The sequence below is a fragment of the Durio zibethinus genome, chromosome 23 (genome assembly GCF_047325235.1).
Source record: "Durio zibethinus cultivar Kanyao isolate XHJ-2024 chromosome 23, ASM4732523v1, whole genome shotgun sequence".
In the NCBI taxonomy this organism is placed as follows: Eukaryota; Viridiplantae; Streptophyta; class Magnoliopsida; order Malvales; family Malvaceae; genus Durio; species Durio zibethinus.
In genome coordinates, this window is record NC_143184.1 from 9,624,169 (window position 1) to 9,644,107 (window position 19,939).

General features: G+C 30.4%; 1 protein-coding gene and 1 pseudogene across 2 annotated transcripts; one reads left to right on the forward strand and one right to left on the reverse strand.

The window, feature by feature from the left end:
* The first annotated feature begins 2,786 nt into the window (after nt 1–2,786).
* LOC111313550 (UDP-glycosyltransferase 82A1-like) lies at nt 2,787–5,663 on the forward strand (annotated as a pseudogene). The gene is made up of 2 exons (XR_016332564.1): nt 2,787–3,474; nt 4,719–5,663. The product of XR_016332564.1 is annotated as a UDP-glycosyltransferase 82A1-like (transcript).
* Nucleotides 5,664–6,544: 881 nt separating this feature from the next.
* On the reverse strand, nt 6,545–19,023 carry LOC111314581 (uncharacterized). Its single transcript, XM_022916069.2, has 7 exons — nt 18,754–19,023; nt 17,939–18,293; nt 17,706–17,825; nt 17,488–17,625; nt 15,659–15,709; nt 15,536–15,572; nt 6,545–7,235 (listed from the first exon to the last, which is right to left on the reverse strand). Exons 2-7 carry the CDS (start codon nt 18,263–18,265, stop codon nt 6,886–6,888), a joined length of 1,023 nt encoding a protein of 340 aa, XP_022771804.2. The 5' UTR covers nt 18,266–18,293; nt 18,754–19,023; the 3' UTR covers nt 6,545–6,885.
* Nucleotides 19,024–19,939: the final 916 nt, after the last annotated feature.

Genomic DNA, 19,939 nt, shown 5'->3' on the forward strand with positions numbered 1-19,939 from the left:
TTAGTTTCTTTTTATTGGCATTTGGCATCATGTCTTCAAAAATCATTTTGAGTTTGTGATGTTAATAATTTGGTGCAAAATACGGCTTTTAAAACCACATTACCATCCTTATTGGGTTTGTATTTTTTAATTTTGGGGTTGGTTAGATCTTAAATATGACATAAAGTAAAGGCATACTTCATCACATGATAGTTGAAGATTTTGCATTTGACATATAGCCTTTCATACACTACAGTCTACATCTGTGCATATAAATTGGTTTGTATTTATTTGGTCATAATGGTTTTGATTTTTGTTCAGGTTGGCCACTTATGGTTTAGCTTAATTGCAAATTGAGGGTGATGAAAATTGGTAGATCTTTGTTTTTGTACTATAATTAGTCCCTTCTCTTCCATTACCTTTTATACCTCCATCTATCATGTATATTATACCTATTTATATTTTCATATACATATGCATAATTGCACATATATGCAACAATGAGATTCAATATGAAAGTCACTAATTCTTGGCACTGTTTCTATTTTTTGTCTACATTTGTTGTTTTTCTTGATAAATCTTCTATGATATATATTTTGAAAAGTTTCTAGCATTAACAGATCAATTGTTCCACAATCGAGACTACCATAAACATGTTAGGAGACAGATTGTCAAGCAGGTAAAGTTTATGCTGCTCCACAAATGCAAACATCTTCTCTTACCTTATTTTAGGATATAATCCTGTTAAAAAATATTAGCTATAGTGATAAGTACAGAAGAACCCTTTCCTTTAGCAAAATTTTTTCTCTTTACTAATATAAGGGATTTTCATATCTTTGTTTTAGACATCTTTTCCATGCTTTTGTTTTTTAGATTTATTATGTCTCTGTATATATGGGCAAACTTGAACACAGCAGAGATAAAATAATCTTACTTTGATATATGCATTCTGTAACAACGTTTAAGGAATAAAAGGTTTCTTTTACTAACTTGAATTATAGTACACATCGATACAACTTCAAAATCTAAAAGGTTTCCATGTACGTATGTATTTATGTACCTACACATGTGTGATGTCTATGTTCCTACCGGAGAACATGAGCATATCTTCTTTGTTGATAATAAATATAAGGGTTAATGACACATTTGGCATCCTAACTATAGTCTAATTTTTGATTTGGTACCTAAAGTTTCAAACTGTGTAAATAGGTACTTGAACTTTGCTTTTTTTATTAGTTTGCACATGAGATTTACACTATTAGTCAAATTGGTATATATTGTGTTCAAAAATAACCAATAAAAACATGCAATCTGTCTAAAAATGACACGTCATTTTTTGTTTATTAATTTCTTTATATTTTTGAATGAAAAAATTTTAAATATTGCAAGAAATGAAATATAAATTGAAACATTAAAAATTGAAAAAATATATTTTTTTTTATATTTGTCTAAAAAAAATCTTTTTCGACATAAACTCGTGAAGCTGATCCACCTACCTCACTCTAAATGGAACTACTTAACTGCTGCCATTGTCTAGATCCCATAATTCCATCAAATTCACAAAGCTATAATTTTGGATTTTTTTTTTACAAAGAAAGTTATAATTTGAAAATAAAAAATTATAAACATTGAAATTTAAATTTTAAAATTATTAAATATTATTTTTTTAACATATTCGTAGGAATAAATTGAATTAAATTATGAGTTCAGTTTTCAATCTTTTTCATACCTTCATTCCTGTCTGTAAAAGAAGCAAATTCACGTGTATGTGTGTGTTGCATATTCGAAACATTTTGCATCATATTTAGTCTGAAATTAATTTGAGCAAGTTCAATGAGTATCACCATTTACATGTGCGAATTAAGGTCAGCAGTAGGAAAGAAATGGAAATTAAGGTGATGTGCCTCTTGCAATTGTTGACATAAGTTTCAGATACAAGTTTAGCCATATGAAATTGATCAAATGATCTAAAAGTTTTTACCTTTACTACCAAAAATTAAAATTTTCAGAACATCAATATTAATTCTAATTATAATAAACTAAAAATTTATTACATTAATTTCATACAATAACATATTGAATGCATGTTTTTATTTTTAAGTAATGTTCAAGAATTTAATTGAGAAATATTCATTTAAAAAATTGAATTCAAATATTTAAAAATAAAAGGTGAAACCTATAAAAAGAAATGAAGAGAAAAATATTTGCATTTGGATAAAGAGTTGAAGTGCGATGTGATTAATGACGACTGACGAGTGTAAAGTACACTCACCTCGTGCTTCAATTGGAATTTAAGTGTGGCTACCAAAAAGTGAAAGCAAAAATAAATGAAGCTATGGTGCCCGTTAGCCTAACTTGCTCACCATTCCATTGCACAGAGGAAAAAAAAAGGTTTATAATTCTAACATTTACCTTACTTTCCATATATGAAAGATGCACCACTTTTAACCGGTTTAAAAAAAGACCCACGCTTGCCATGCACCTTCGAATTAAAAAGGATATAAAGTTTGCCAATGCGTTAAGATTTTTTTTTAGTTAGATTTGATCATTAATATATTTGTATTTTATTTGTTTTATATAAATTAAATATAAAAATTATCTTATTATAAATTGTGTTCATATGTTCGACATGAAATTTTTGTTTTTGTTAAAATTATTACGATTTTTTATTAAAATTTTAAATTATTTTTTTATTGTTTTTGAGTGGTATTTAAAACTATAAGTCTAGACTGTTTCTGGACGTGCAAGAAGACTTTCTTTTTACATCTATATAAGATAATGTATACTTCTACCCATCCCAACTGTGTTGATGTACCTGCAAGGAAATAGATTAGTATTAATCTATGTACCCTTTTAAACATGTGTGGGAAAAAGGAATAGCCATGGAATTCGGCATGTGCTTTTGTTGACTCCATTGCTAGCTTTGAGCTTCATCCTCCCTTATAAAAAGGGCCTTTTCTTAGGAGCTTGAACGCATAAAAACAGCCGCCAAAGCCCAAAGAAATATGAGAGCCAAGTGCACTCCGAAGAAGCCACAAATCATACTGGTTCCATATCCAACACAAGGCCATGTAACTCCCATGCTTAAGCTAGGCTTAGCCTGCCTTAACCATGGGTTCCAACCCATCATTGTAACCCCAGAGTTCATTCACCATCGGATCGTAGCCAACATGGACCACAAAGATGAAGTTAGGTTCCTGTCAATACCAGATGGCTTAGACGAAGAGGGTCCTCATGATTTCTTCGCCATTGAGAAAGCTATGGAGAATATCATGCCAATACATTTGGAGAGTCTCATTCATAAAGTTGATGCAGAAGAAGAAGGAGATGGAGAAGTGGTTTGTATGGTTATTGATTTGTTAGCTTCATGGGCCATTCAAGTTGCCAACCGATGTCGGATCCCTGCCGCCGGTTTCTGGCCAGCTATGGAAGCCACTTATCGGTTGATCACCGTCATACCGGACATGATCCAGTCCGACCTGATTTCTGATACAGGTAAATTTGCCAACACACATGATCTTTTTTAGCACATACTATAAATATATATTTATTTTCCTTTTTTGATATTGCCATTCATTTTTAATTTTAGAAAATATTTTTGGTCAACTATATATCCAAAATTATATGATGCACAACTCACAAGGGATTAGTTTAGTTGATCATGGAAGAAGTTTTTTTCTTATCGGTATGAATTTAAATTTTGTGAGAAGTATTTTAAAAGTAAAATTTTGAAATATAAAAGAAAAATACATCCTTAAAATCACTCAATAAAAATTAGGTAAAAAAAATCTAAGATCTTCCTATCACAGTAAAAAAAAAATTATATGGTGTAAATTTTATTGTTTTGTTATGTAAATGTGTTTGTTGGCTTGCAAATATAATTGGTTTTATATATAAAAAAAAATTCTTGTTTGAGATAAGACAAAAAAATGAAAGCATAAAATCATTAATGGCTTTAATAGATGCTAAGAAAAAGAAGCAAGATTATATATATATATATATATATATATATATAGGCAATATAAGATAACATTTTTTATTTGGCCAAAAAAATATAATATATTTATTTTTTATAAAAACATGAGGATAAATCTTAAGTGAAGTTCCTCACATGAAATTCTTCATAATTCATAATAAAAATTTGTCATAAATAAAAGTATTTCATTTGACTCTACCTTTGATTTTCTAACTTCAATTCTCAATGTTACTTTAAAAAATAATAATAAATAAAAAAAGAAACTCTCAATGTTGGATCACTAATCTTTTTACACATTGCCATAATTTAATTTATAAGAAAGTTTAATAAACTTCAAGTAAGGGAATAAATGTGTATGATCTTCAACTAAATATTAAAAAAAAAAAAGAAATAAATGTCCACAGGTTGATCCAAATACAAAATTTAAAAGATAACATGCTTGTGATCATCCATTTCATTAAAATTTTTTTATCTATTTTATTTTATGAGTTAGTGGTACACGAGAAATAATTTTTTAAGTTGAAATTTTCTCTATGATTTTCTTTTTTGTCTATCATTTTTGAATATGTTTATCATCAGTTGGTGAAATCAATACATATAAATAATGATAAAAAATGTATTAAAAGGTAATTATTAGAGAATTAATCTATAATATTCCTCTAATGTTGTTGGGTAATTTCAACATTCAATATGTTGCCTTTCATGGTTACATTTATCTAACACTTTTTAAATTTATAATTTAAGGGCATTTTGGTTTTTGTAGGGTGTCCCCAACATCCTGGAGCCATTGTCTTCTCCCGATCGAGTCAGGCTTTACTATCAACCGAAGATCTTCCATGGTTAATTGGAACCCAAGCTTCAAGAAAAGCAAGATTCAAATTTTGGTACAGAACCCTGGAACGTTCAAGAACACTTCGATGGCTCCTGGTGAATCCCTTTCCCTAGGAGTAGATTGATGATGATGATGATATGGTCATATCTCTCCAGCTGACAATCCAATTGTTTTTCCAGTTGGACCTTTGACTAAAGCTCAATCAATGGTGAAGAATCCTAGCTTTTAGGAAGAAGATATTAGCTGCTTAGATTGGTTGGACAAGCAGAAGCCTAACTCAAGTCATCTACGTTTCATTTGGGAGTTGGGTTAGTCCCATTGGAGACTCCAAAATCCAAAGTCTGGCATTGACACTTGAATCATTAGGGCGACCATTTATTTGGGTGCTGGCCGATGCTTGGCGACAAGGTTTACCACATGGGTATTTGGAGACAGTTTCAGAGCAAGGCAAAAATTCGACCATGAAAGCCATACAATGCCAGAAACCACTCTGGTGCTATCCGATCGCCAGCGATCAATTTGTCAATTGTAAATAGATTGTTAAAGTTTGGAAAATTGGAGTTAAGATTAATGGATTTGGACAAAAAGATGTTGAGGAAGCTTTGAGAAAGGTGACAGATGATGGTGAAATGAAAGAAAGATTGATGAGGCTATATCATAGGACCATTGGAGATAAGACTAATTCTAGAGTTGTAGTTAATCTCAGGGCTTTTTTTTTGGACTCAACCAAGTCCAACTCACAATTCAATACCCTAAAAGATGTTAAACATTTTAGTTTGTAATTTTTGTAAGAAGATACACCAACAATGCACAATTTTACCACCGAACTTTGCTCAAAACGTGCATTTAAATTGAATTTTTTTTTGTTTTAAGTTTAATTTAAAATTTTTATTCCCAAATACCTGAATATTTCAACAGTTGAGACCCTAAACCCCTTCTTTCTTGAATAAAAAAAAAAATTATTCACAAAATAAGATGCTTTTAAACTTATTTTATAACTTGCTAATGAAGTTTTGATTTAATAATAAAGAAAAGAGATTAAAATCATGAAATCTTACATTCAAATCTTATTTTAAATGAATTTATTTTAATTTTTTGTTAGATTTATCTAATTATATTTTAATTTGTTGATTGATTAGTTTGTTTGATTATTTACTTATGTAATACTTGATTATAATTATAATTTATAATTATAATCTCATAAAAATTTACAATTATAATTAATTGTAAAAAGCTTATTTGACATCCCATTTACACAATTGCATACATTTCTACCCTAAAAGAGAGGGACAAATAATCAATTTTGAAAGAGTTTATTGTCTAACCTCTTTCATCTATGAATCCATATGAGGTTCTTCCAATAACTAAGAAGTTTTAATTGATCATTTCTGAATTTAACCGGGATTCACAGCGGTGGGAGGAACAAAAAAAAAAGGGATTCATTTAAGTGCTTCACACCAACTCAATGGCATGTCATTTCTTAAAAAAATATATAAAATAACTACCTCATATGTCTTTTGAAAAAATAGTAAAAATTAAAATTCTTAAAGGAATGCTCCTACCATCCAATATGTTTAAGATATCTCAAAATTATATCATTTTTTTAATAATTGTAATATAAAAACAAGAGAAATAGGGAGAGAAGTGTGGAAATAAGATAATAATCACACTCCTTGGTAAAGAAAAAACAGCCCTACATTCAATCTTCATACACAAATACATAGAAGAGTGGAAATAAGATAATGGTCTCACACTGCTTAGCCAAAACAAGAGCCGCATGCCCAATCTTCAAACACAAATAAATACATAGAATACACGTATGTGTACATATAAGTGCATGTATACATGAATGTACGTTTAAATAGAATCAGTCCATTCTTATGTGTACATATAAGTGCATGTCTATATGTATGCATGTTTAAATAGAATCAGTCCATTAGCCGTGTAATATAAAAGTAACAAAACATAGAAATCAAGTTTAAGATTGTAATTTAAGAGCATATGGCATACCATCACTTGGAGAAAAGTTCTCAGATAGGCGTTTGTCTTTTGGACTTGCGCTCTTCCTTGAACTTGTTTTGCTCTTCCTTTAGAACCTTTAGTGAGCCTCCCTACTTCCAATTGTTTTTTTGCTTTCAGCCTTTTCCCGATGCTGTTTCACCATGAGCCTAAGCCATAAAATCTCAAAACCTGCAAGCTCCAAATCTACAATGCCCTTCTCCATAAACTCGATTTCCTCCCAGGTGACCTCTTCTTTTGTTGCAATTTTGCAGACTTCAGCTAATGTGTTCATGAGGCCATTTTTTGATGTTACTAAGTGAACTCGAAGGCCAGATGCAATGTTAGGGTGCTTGCTGAATATCTCTTGGATCATGGGGGCATTCTCCTTTAGTACCTTAAAGCCATTGACATTCACGGAATCACCATAAAACTCTTCCAAAAAAGTAACTGCCATGATTCCCAACAACCAGCAAGTCAACATAAAATAGAAGCCGTATGTTTGATGCAAAAAAAAAATTGTCTTGTAAAAAAAGAAAGTTCAAATCACCCATAATTATTTTCATTGTACTATTAAATACAATATCAATTTGACAGTTATATTCACTTGAAAACGTTAGAGAACATTTTCTATACCCTACTTTTTTTTTTCTTTTCCTAAGCCAAGTATAATTCGTTGAATTTAAAGTATCGGGTGCAAATAGAGAGAAAAAAAAGTCTCCCAATACCACAAAAAAATAAAAAACTCAAAATTGATACATCAAGACACATATATAGAAAGGAAAAGCAGGTGACACATAAAAGACAAAACTCAAACCCCCTTATCATCTGATGCAACAAGACAGCAAGACCTGAACGAATGCATAAAAAAGAAAGCTGAGGGAAAAGACCAAAAAACCCAAATTACTTAAAAGGGAAGCAAAGAAACTATCATCAGTAAGACCAATGAGCTAAAAGAAAACCGCAATTCACCACCATGCCATAAACATATCAGCTCTTGCAAACACCAGACTTTGTCAAAGAATATGCCTACACCACAACCTCAAAGAACAGTCTTCCCTAGGAAGAAGCTTATATTTTATCACCTCTCCTCATCTGTAAGGACTCTCAGTTTCTAAGAGCCTATAATCTATTGGATAACTTCTTTTCATTCATTAACTCCTCAGAAAAGGGATATCAGTTAATGCCAAGAATATCAAAACACTCCCACCTTCTCTTCACAAGAAACAATAATTTCATTAAAGCAATTAACAATATATGATCTGTTTCATTGCTTACGAAATATTTCAACTTGCTTAACATAACTTATAAGTAGTAGCTATCCTCAAAATTCACTTCAATAGATCCTTATTCCTCTTTAAATCCTTTATGGCATAGCAACCTGTCATCGGTCTTTACAAACTTCTATGACATAGGTCTTGCTAGCAAGCTAACCATTTTGCCAAAACCATGACCTTGTCTAATTTGCTTTTTTTACTCCATGTAAGAAGGCAAACATTCTTTTTTTAGCTTAAAAATCACCCCCAACACACCAATTGCTGCAAACTCATCCTCCAGATCCAAAATTTCACACCAGAAAACTCTTCTTGCTGATAAATCACAAAGAGATTGGAAATAACACAATCAAAACTAGATTGAACCCACAGTCTTGTACTACCATAATTAGGTTTTTAATCAAACTTTTCTTCACAAAAAAGAATTTTCTTCATCACCAGCAAACAACCCCCCTGAACACCTATTTGAAGGAGAAAAATCCAGTTAAAATCTCAAAAACTCCATAACCTTTTTTTTTTTTTTAATTTCAAATCTCAAATCTTTTTTTAGACTTTTCTTTATTATCTGATACAGGCATAATTACCATTGGAATATATGAAATTTATCCATAAATTGTACATTTTCTTTAAATGATTATGGTGAGTATATTGGATTAGTACTTATCAAACAGTTCCTTAAGAACAAAAGGATTTTTTTTTTTTTAAATTAACTCAAGTAAGATTTTCTTTATGCGTTTATATTTGAGGCACTTAGTATATAAACTCTATACACTATTAGTAAATCAGATGACATCATCTCATTAAGAAGTAAATATTTATACAAAATATTAATATATATTTTTTAAACTTTTTCATTAATGAGATGGTATCATCTGATTCATTTGATTAAGGAAATGACATTATTTGATTCACTGATGGTATATAAATTTATACATTGACAGTGCATCAAATATAAACCTTTTCTTTATATCATTTTTCCTTAATCATCTTATTTATGTGGTTCATGAGGTTACAATTACTTAGTAGTGGACTCCTTATCAACTAGATTTCTTAGCTCAAAACTAGAAATGAAAAGAGGTCTACTATTAGATTAATAAGTTATGGACTCCATATCAACTAGTTTTCTCAACTCAAAACTAGAAATGAAAAGAGGTCTACTATTAGATTAACAAGTTAAATACAAGATGTAGACGTAAAAGAGATTCTTATGTGAGAGGAGGAAGCATTGCAATAAAGTAAAATGGATGTGTCTAAAGATGGCTGAGAGGAAGACTAAAGTCGACTGTGAAATATTGAGTGCAACAACAGATAGTGGTAGGCGGTGAAGCAAAGCAGAGTAGAGAAGACAATAAGGCTGAGAAAGGGATTTGGGAATAGAGAATTGCAAAGAGAATTTAAAAGAGGGTTAAGTGAATTTACCAAAGTTTCCAAAAGTCTCCCGAATGAGTTGTGAGAACTTTTATATGGGTTCTAAGAATAAGAGTTACATATATTGAGTAATGAATAGAAATAATGGTAAAATTAACAATTACAAAAGGTACTAATGCTTTGTCTAATAAGGGTTTAACTTTTTGTGAGTGAATAGTGAACATAAGAATCCATTATTTGTTATGAAGAAAAAGGAAAAGCACTCATACTTTAAAGAAAGGTTAAGAGAATACCTCTTAACTATTTCTATATCTGATCTGCCAAGCCAAGCTATCTAGAACATCCTAATAGTGAAGTAACCCAACAACCTTGCCATAGTCTAGGTTATTTCCACTTTTTCTATTTGGTGAAGTAATATTTAATAAAGCGTTTTTTGTAGAATATTCTCAGTGAAACAACTTTTAGTGAAAAAACTTTCAGTAAAAGTGCTATTGATGTTCCTTGAAGAAGTTGTTCCATGAACAACTATTCTATGAAGATGGCGTTCCATGAAAGAGTTGTTTCGTTAATAGCTGTTTCGTGAACATTTGTTCCATAAACAATTTTTCAATGAATAGCTGTTCCGTGAAGGTATTGTTCCATAAAAGTTATTCCACGAACAACTTAACCTCAATTTTAACAACTTTAAAAATTTTAAAGAAATAAAATATTAGTAACCAAAATCAAATACTACATTTTGCCCCCTGTACGAGAATTCTTAGTATAAGAAGTTCTCATGCATTAATAAAATGAAAGAGTAAAAATAAAATATATGAAAATAAATAAATAAAATATAGTTATTTTCATAATTTATAGATGACTAATTTAAGTCTTTTTTACCAAAAGAATATAAGTTAAAATAGAATTTTTTTTTTGCATGATATGTAGTGTAAAAAATTGTATATATATATATATATATATATATATTTTATGACTTGCGCGTGAGTATATTTCATGCGCAAGTAGGCTTATTACCCCTTGCATGAGAATCTTAGTATAAAAAATTTTTATGCACTAATTCAAGTCACAAAATAGAAGAAGGCATGGTTATTTCAAGGAATGATTTTGTCCTAAAGAGAAGAAAAAGTCAGCTAATGCGTTTGACAAAGATTGGTAAGAATTGATGAAGGTTTCTTGTTTTGACCTAAGTAAAACAATTGACCAATGTTTTTCCTGACATTGAACCAATCTAAAAAAATGGGAATAAAATTAAACAAAGATTAACAATCATATGCATGTAACAGAAACATGCATTGACAGAAACAAAAAGACTAGGGGAAGACAAAATTATACTTATAATAGGAAAAGACAAGACTAACTATGAGGGTATTTTTTTTTCTCAGGCTTGCCTTGCCGTTTTCTTTTGTCTGCTGGCGCAAGTTTACTTTTCCAATTTTGTTTGTTTAGTACATGAAAAGACATAAGCAGTTTGAAACAAAGCCTCCTGGGCGTAGGGTGTTTCTTGCGAACAGGAATGCTATGTGCGTGGGACATTCTTTGTGCGCAAGATTGTGTGATTAACTTTTTCTTCTACAAAACAAGAATGATTGTGAATAAATAAAGACTAAAATATTAAAAAAAAACCCTTTAAATTATTCTATTTTTTAAAATAAAATCTTTATATTTTTATTATACCTAAACAAACCTTTATTAGGTGATTAGTATCCAAATAAATCCTTATTTCAAACAAAATATTGATTTATATTAAGGACTTATTTAAATACAAATTTAAAAGTTTATTTGAATACAAATTAAAATTTAAAAATTTATTTGAATGCAAATTAAAATTCAAAAACTTATTTTGGATGTAATAAAAATATAAAGTTTATCTAAGTGATAAAATTCATAGACTTTTTTGTTATGCAAGTAAATAAATAAACAATAAAGTGAAACTTGTGTTAAAAAGTTAATAGTTCAATAGCAATATAGTAGAACTTTGTACAGGATCTGAAAAGTATTAAAATTTTTTAAGAAGAAAAATCCAACAAAAATAAAAGAATTGTAAGAAGCAGTGTTACGCAAAAAAATAAAACAAAAGGATTTTTTTTTTGTCAAACCGAACAAGTAATTGGAATATTTCTTTAAAAAATCGAAGAACTGTCAAACGTAACAAATAATATGAGTATTTTCCTAAAAAATAGGAGAGCTGTCAAATGAAACAAGTAAAAATAGTGTTTCTCTAAAAAATAGAACTTTCATACAGAACAAGAAGTAACAGGAGTATTTCCCTAAAAAATAAGAGAATTATAAAAAATAACAAGTAATAAGAATATTTTTCTAAAAAATAGGAAAAGTGTCAAATGAAATAAATAATGGGGAGTGTTTCCGTTAAAAATAGGAGAATTGTTGATGCAATCAATGGGAGTATTTTTGGTAAAAAAAAAAAAAAGACAATTGTTAAACAAAATAAATAATGAGTGTTTCCTAAAAATTAAGAGATTTGTCACGAAATTGATAAAGAATATTTTTTTAATAGCATGCCTAAATGCAGGTGTTACACCAATCGCTTCAAAAGAGTTAGCAAAATGCTTTAATCTCACATTGGATAGAAAAATGAAGGTTCTTAGGCATATAAGCATTAGTCCTACACATTCGAATAAGTCGATTTTGTAGGGAGAGAATAATGGTCACGTGACAAATGGTATCAAAGCCCACCCTTAACTTATTCGACACCATGCCAAGCGCCTCAATGAGAGTAGGTAAGGTGGACCGATTTGCCACTCAACAAGGAGATGAGGTCAGGCACGATGGCAGAGTCTAACCACGCCAAAGCGCTCCAAAGGAGAGTAGACAGGGTAGTAGCCGTGACAAGAACATCATGAGATTGGGTGAAGGAAAATGTCATGTCAAGCACTCCAAAAGAGTAAACAAAGTGTTTCAATACCATATTAGATAGAAAAAGAAAGGTCGTTGAGCATGTAAGCATTGATGCTGGACATTCTAATAAATAGGTTTTGCGGGAAAATGGGTAATGGCCACATCACATAAGGGCCTCCCTCACGTTGGGGCCTGAGTGCAAGGGCCTCTTGTGTGTTGGTGCCTTGGCACCGAAGCCTTTTGCACGCACGACATTTTTTAAAAAAATATTAAAACATCAAAACGTTATATAAAAATTCTTAAAAACTAATTAGATTTTGGAGAGAAGTTAGAAAACCTATAATTGTATTGGGAATAAAGCACTTGAATACTGAACATGAACTGAACGCAAATATCTTGTCATTTAAACGAACCAAGCCCGAATGAACAAAGCAATTTTTTAACCAAACACGAACTAAGTCCGAATACCTCTAAAAATAAACGAACAAAACACAAACATATATTCATTTGTTCATGTTCGATTCGTTTACAACCTTAATGCTATATAACTGAATAATCTATAATAGCCATTATTCCTAATTATTAAAGTGAAAAATATACTAATATTTAGTTATAAGAAAGAGTTTAAATATCATCCCTACTTATAAAATAATGTTAATACATACCCTTCGATAAATATGAAATATACCACATTATATTTTTTTTTCCTTTTGAAATAAGTTACAGCACACAATCACATATTCTATGTAAAAGTATATCTTTTCTAGAAGTTGGTACATAAGGATTTTGAAATACACAATAGTAACTAGCCTTTTCTATCTCATAAATCTTATGATGCCCATCACCAGATTCAAACCCAAGACCTTCAAGATAGAATCTCAAATATTGTCCCCTTACAAGCATAATCTTTTTCACTTTCCATGCCAATAATCCTCGTTTAACCTTTCCCAATGCTATTTCACCAATTCAATATTCCACCAAAATTTCAACTATTACCACAAACTCTTTCCTAGCATTTGCATCAAACTAATTTACTAAGATTTTAAATGACAGGCAAACTTTTTTTCCTATCACTTTATATGATCAATTCATTTTCCTCAAAACATCTCTCAAATTTCACCAGAAAACAGACATCATTCTAACCATTCCATATCCATAAAATAATCCACGAAAACTGAATCAACCAATAAAATCCTCTTCCAAGAGCCATTCTGAACTTGAAATCACTTCTAATCATTTAGAAACTAATTCTTTCTCCAACACATATAAATTGGCAATCTCATCTATAAACTAATAGTCAGTACTTCAATGTTTTCCCAATTTTAGCCTTTACAAGTTTGGAGTTGAGAATTGGGAATTTAAAGTAGAATTGATGGATAATGAGGTTCAAAGCATGCTAAAGAGAGAGAATTACGTAAAATAGAAGAAATTAAGAGAACTTTTAGACATAGAGTGATCATGTATTTGGTAGCCTATATTAGAAGATTAAAAAAATCTGATATAATATGTTTTAGTTGGGAAGCTTTTTCTTTTTTGGCCATGAAACAAGCGGTTTCTTAGAAAACAAAAGATCCTTACAATACTCAGAAAAGTTTCTTAGAACTATCTTTAGACCAAAACAATGGCTCATGAGACCTAAGGCAATCTAAACTATTTCAATGAGGCGCAAGTAGCCCATCCTTATTGAGGATGAACATGAGAGAGGATGGAGGTAAATTTATCCTCCTCGAAAGGCACATACCCTGTTTAGCTTGGTTTGCAACCCAATCAATGGCCATATTAGCCTTTCATTTTATCTAGCTAACTTTACTGGCTTCCAATTCTGCTCTTAGCAGTTCAATCTCATTAACCACTGGTTTAAGTATCCAGTTAGGTAAACCTTGCTTCCACACCAACTTTTACGTAAACTTCAAAATCTGTTTCCAATACAACTTTCCTGTACCCTTCTTCCTTTGCCAATGTGACTACCTTCCTAAGTGCCCAAGCCTATGATTCTACACATGAATTAACCATTACTCTTTCACACCTGCCAGGCTGCCTCCTATCATTGCTCCACTTGAGTCTCTGGCAATCCCTGCGTATTTTATATCATAACCATAGGTCCCATCACAATTCACCTTGACCTGTCCCTCAGGTTTATACCATCCTGATATATCCTTCACTCTCTTCCTGAAACTCTTATTACTATATTTTCCAGTTAAAGCAATGAATTCGACCACAGCTCCCTTAATCTTAGAAATGTTAACCAACACATCTAGCCTATTTTTACTAACCACAGCATTACACCTCTCCTTCCATATTAGCCAGAAAATGAAAGCTATGGATAAAAATTCTTGCTCCATAGCAGTGGCACCTGGCATAGCCAGAATTTCCTTAATCCATACATCCAATGTAGTAGTCTGATCTCTATTAACGTTATAAACAACATACACCCTGAACATTACCAGCCTAGTCTATTCACGTAGAAACAGAACGTGTTCAATAGTTTAATTAGAATGTTAAGATATGCAGATCTAATTGACATCTCTATTAGAGTTTAAAGTTTAAACTCTACAAGAAAACTCTAATAAGTTACTCGAAAGTAACAAATCAATCACTCTTATAGTCCTATTTAGTAAATATTTTTCATTCATGGCAAGAATATATAAGAAACCTCCCAAGCATACAAACACAAGATGAATGAGGACATCACCAATCCCAATATTAATGAATAAAAAGAAAGCATAAAACATAACTCGATTCAACCAAGCAAAACACATAATCTTGAAGCCTCCTTTCAAGTTTTCTATTGAGAAATCAATTGTGAAACTACCAATAAATCAATTATAGATCTCTCCTATAATTTGGCTATAGTTCAATTACAACATTGCTGGTTACTATTGATTTTGAAGAAGACAATTAATAGGAAAATGGAAGTTTTTAGGAACTTAACATTTTGTATATCATTTTACTCTCATGTACAATTCTAAATTGCTTGCATGTTCTATTTTTCTTATCTAATTATTTAACCTATTTATTTCCTAATTTTAATTTCTTTAAGCTTATGTGAATACAATCACTTAAAAGTTAAAAGTCTTTGGATTGAAAAAATAAAAATGTACTAATTAATGAGAGAAAAAGATAGTCTTAATAGACATACAGTCTTTGGGTTTGTTGTTTTTGTTTCTTCTTATCTTAGATTTGTTTATTATTTTCCTATATTTTCATGTTTGCAAAATGTATTTAAAAAAAGGTTTGCAAAATGATACTTACTGAGGTCTTTCGGCATCTCAACATCCAAATTGCTTATCTAAAACAATAATTTTGAAAAGAATCACATCACCATCCAGTCATACGTAACACAGTGCAAAAAGCAATGAAATTGAAGTACCATACATTATTGTCATTGATTGGTTCATTGAATTGAGAGGTTTTCGCATCATGACCCTGCAAATTAGGAGAAACATCAATTGCAATAGCACATACCATCAATTTTAAAACTCCAAAAGATAGAAGAATTACATGCAATTATTCTTGCCACTATATATTACGGTGAAGGTAAATGTCAGTTTTATCAATGACTGTGAAATATGAATAATAAACACTATGATGTTGGATATTTTAAGCTAGAATGATAAACCATGAGTTATGAGTTGTTCCTCAAAGTTTTTAATCTGTTTAGAGGCAACTTTATGTCGTATTCTAAAAGTCAAGTGCATGTGTGAGCTAGGTTCAGAGTAAAAGTCAGTTGAACAGAGGATTAGTTAATGAAACAGTAGGTTGAAAGTAGGTCAGTAATCCTGTGCTGTTTTACAATAAGCAGACAATTCGTTGGAATATAGGATGTTATATACTTTTCTCATTTAACCAATTTATAGACTTATTTATAGGGTACTACCCTTTGTCTAGTAGTAACAGCACAAATGGATTATTACTTGGCCTTCTCTACCAATCCAATGGCATATTGCTTTAACATGAAAGGCTTGAAGTGATCAATTATAGGATTTCATTTGATATTTTGATTTTTGGTCATTTAGAATCAAGTTAATTAATCAACTTAGCAATTGATTTTGTTCAGTATAGAGGAAGTGATTACAATTGGTTTTTAGTCAAACTCCGTTTACAGGCATACCAGTAATAAGTCAAGTTCTGTTTGCCGGCACACCAGGTGCTTGCTATCTAGTTAGCATTAATTTTGTGTTTTCCATTTTGAGAGAAAAGGTGTATCAGCTTGATACCTATCTTTCAAACTATTGTTATCTAGCAATAAATGTGCTTAGATTATTAAACAACTGGGAGTATTTAAGACGCTTGAGTATATGAAAAGAGGATAAGGTAACAAGGAGAACTGAATAATCCTACCTAAGCTCCATGGTAAATATTTAGGAGATGAAAAAGGCACAACAATTTAGGTTGAATTTCAGGTGATAGAGTGAAAAGTAGAAAGGTGAGCAACAAAAGGTTGCAAGATTTAGTACTTGATAATCAGGATAAGTAATAATAGACAGCTGAGTATGGTGGTAAGAAGTCAGGAAAAGTAATATTTGGGAGTCAGAACTAATAGGAAGAGCAGGGGGGTGTAATCTACATGGTAACACTAATTTATTAATGGTCAAGAATCAAATATTGACACTATTACCATAACAGTGTATTAGACATATTAACTACTTCTAATGCACTAAAAAAAATGATTCATAGGAGTATAATCTTTTCTTGGAACGTAAAGGAGCACTTTTCAAACAACTGAAGAGATGTATAGGATGTTATATATACAAGGGCAACAACGCTAAAAGATAATAACAAAGAAAAGAGAAAAAAAGGCAATTAGGCAAAAATATAATAGGCAGTCAGTATTAAAACCAACAACAACCAACACTAACAAAATAATTAAAACAGGGGCATGGACTAGGATAAAATAGAAATTTGAAGTTCAAAAGAACCACCAAATTGCTGTTAAAGGAGATGATAAATCAACACAAGGTATCAATACTCAATACAAATGATATGTATGAAGCTTATAATAGACAATAATAAACATGTGATTTGATGATAGCTATCCCCTTCATCAAGAATAATATACGGGATTTGTGCAAGCAGTTACGGTTTATGGTTTCCCTTACTGGCTAAATTCATAAGAAAAAGCTGTAGTAGACATAAGTATCATACATAACATACTCATCACGTGCAAAAGCCAACTTTTGCTACCTTTGTGTTTGTGAATATACCTGACAATCCTCATTGAGAATATGTTGTTGTAGTTGTTGCGCCGCAGTTTCCTGCACGTTGTTCATCATTTTCGCCGTATTCACTTTTTTGGATGCATTACTGAGTTCCCTCTCTAATTTATCTGCTCGAGCCTTGTACTTTAATTTGCACAACACAAAGGAAAATTTAGAGGGGAGAAAAACAGAAGAAACAGAGAAGGAGAGGATTGGTCTCTTGCCTCTGAAAGCTGCCCTCTTGCTTCTGAAAGCTGCCCCGTCAAAGAGTTTATCTCAGACAGATGAGCCGTCTCCTTCTTTTTCGATTCTTCATTCTCTTGTTCCAATTTTTGGTACTTCTCCTTCATTTACAGATACAAAGGATAGATTCTATAAGATGGAAAATAAACGAATAGGGTAAAATACAAATAAAAGACCAAAAAGATATATGAGAGACAAAATGAAATGTCTTTACATTTTTGTTTTTCCTATATATTCTGTCCCTTGCTATTTTATTTTTATTTCTTTCATCTTCGGTTAGCTTTGGTTTGCGCCCCCTCTTTTTTAGTTTGTTTGAAGTAGCCTCAACCTGTTGTTTACTTTCATCTGGGCTTTGCTTTTGTCTTTTTTGCATTGGATGGTCATCTCTGACCATTGTTGGTTTGTTTGAAGCCTCAGCCTCTGGCTGTTTCTCGCTTTCATCGGGGCTTTGCTTACGCTTTGGTTGGCAATCTCTGATCTTTTCTATTTTGTGATTTGAAGTCTCTGCCTTTGCCTGCTTTTTAGGGCCAAAATCCTCCATATTTCGAAGACAAGGCAAATCAAATCCCCTTCAAAAAAAAAAAAAAAAAAAACAGAGAAGGAAAACTTTCTAAATCAGAAAAAGGTTCATTACCAGATCTGATCAGTAAAAGTAATCAGTTGATAGTGATCACATTAAATCAGCATAACCAAAAATGAAAATTTCTAATAATTGGAAAATCAACTCTACCAAAAATAGTTCTATATCCTAAAAACAAATTTTGGGTTAAAAAGAGATCTCAAGAAAAATTCAAACTAATCATTTAGCTGAAAAAGAAAAAATTCAAACCACCGAGTATCGACCGTTGCTCCTACTGCTATCATTACATCAAAGAGGAAGAAGCAAGAAAATTGAAGCAAACGATGACATACAAATGATGGTAGAAAAAAAAATAAAAAAAAAAAACACACCAAGAAATCAAATTTGCCAAAGAAAATAAGCTTCCATTAATCCTTGAAAGAAGGAGAGAAAAGGAAATAAATGCTCACTGGTTCAGTCGCTGGAGAAAAGAGTGATGAAAAGCCGCTTAGAGTTAGAGCTCTTTCCTTCTAAAATTATAATTAAAAACTCGCGTTCGTAACTCGAGTTCATAATAAAAAATGGATTGAACAAATGAATTTAGGACTCGAGAATTTAATTCTATCTCTTACCACACAGACTAACTATCTTTTAATAACTTTTTTAAATTGACGGTAATCCAAACGGAGCCGCCAGTACGGTGAGATTATAGCCTCTAAGTTATTGTTTGGATTTCGTAGATGCGATTAAATTCATCATATTTTCAGTTAAATTTTAATTTTAATTTTAATAAAATTAAATTAATATAAATTTTTTATTAAAATTTTTTTAATTATAATTATAATAATTTATTTTTTCAAACATAATTATAATAATTATTTTTTTATCTTATTACAATTAATTTAATCATTTATTCAAATTTAATCTAATTGGACTGATCATCCATTTCGATTATAAGTTATATTGCTTTTTTAACGAGCTGGAGTTATTTTTTGGACTGGAGTTCAAAGCTCTAGTGAAAAAATTCACTGCCCATTATATTTTTTTCCAACTAAACTTTTGCTTTTTTTTAATCCTTAAATTTTTTCTTTTTTTTTGTTTTATTTATTTATTTTTATTTAAATTTTTTAAAATAACTTTCTAAATTTGATATAATAAATAAAATATGATAATTATATGATAAAAATAGTTAATAAATAATTAAAAATTAAATAAATACTAAATTTTATAATCAAATAAATATTTAATAAATTAAAAATAAATATTTTGTAATTAGTATGACTTAACAAAAAAATATAATTATATAAATAATAAAAACAATAAACTTAAGTATAATATTTTTAATAATCATTTTCAATTTTTACTACAATTTATAGAACTGTTATTGTTGTTTTTGTATCTAAACACATATTTCACTATTAATTTTAACCTCATCACTACAGTACTCAATCTCACTGTTATAATAACTAATTTCACAATCATCATAATTTTCAATCTCATCTAAATCAATCTCACCATTTATCCAAATGCACTCTTATTATTTTTTAATAAATTTTTGTTAATCTTAATTATGTCTGGACTAAAAAAGGAAAATTATTACTCTATTATCTAACTAAATTTTTATCCGTGCAAATGCATGAAATTTTTATATTTATA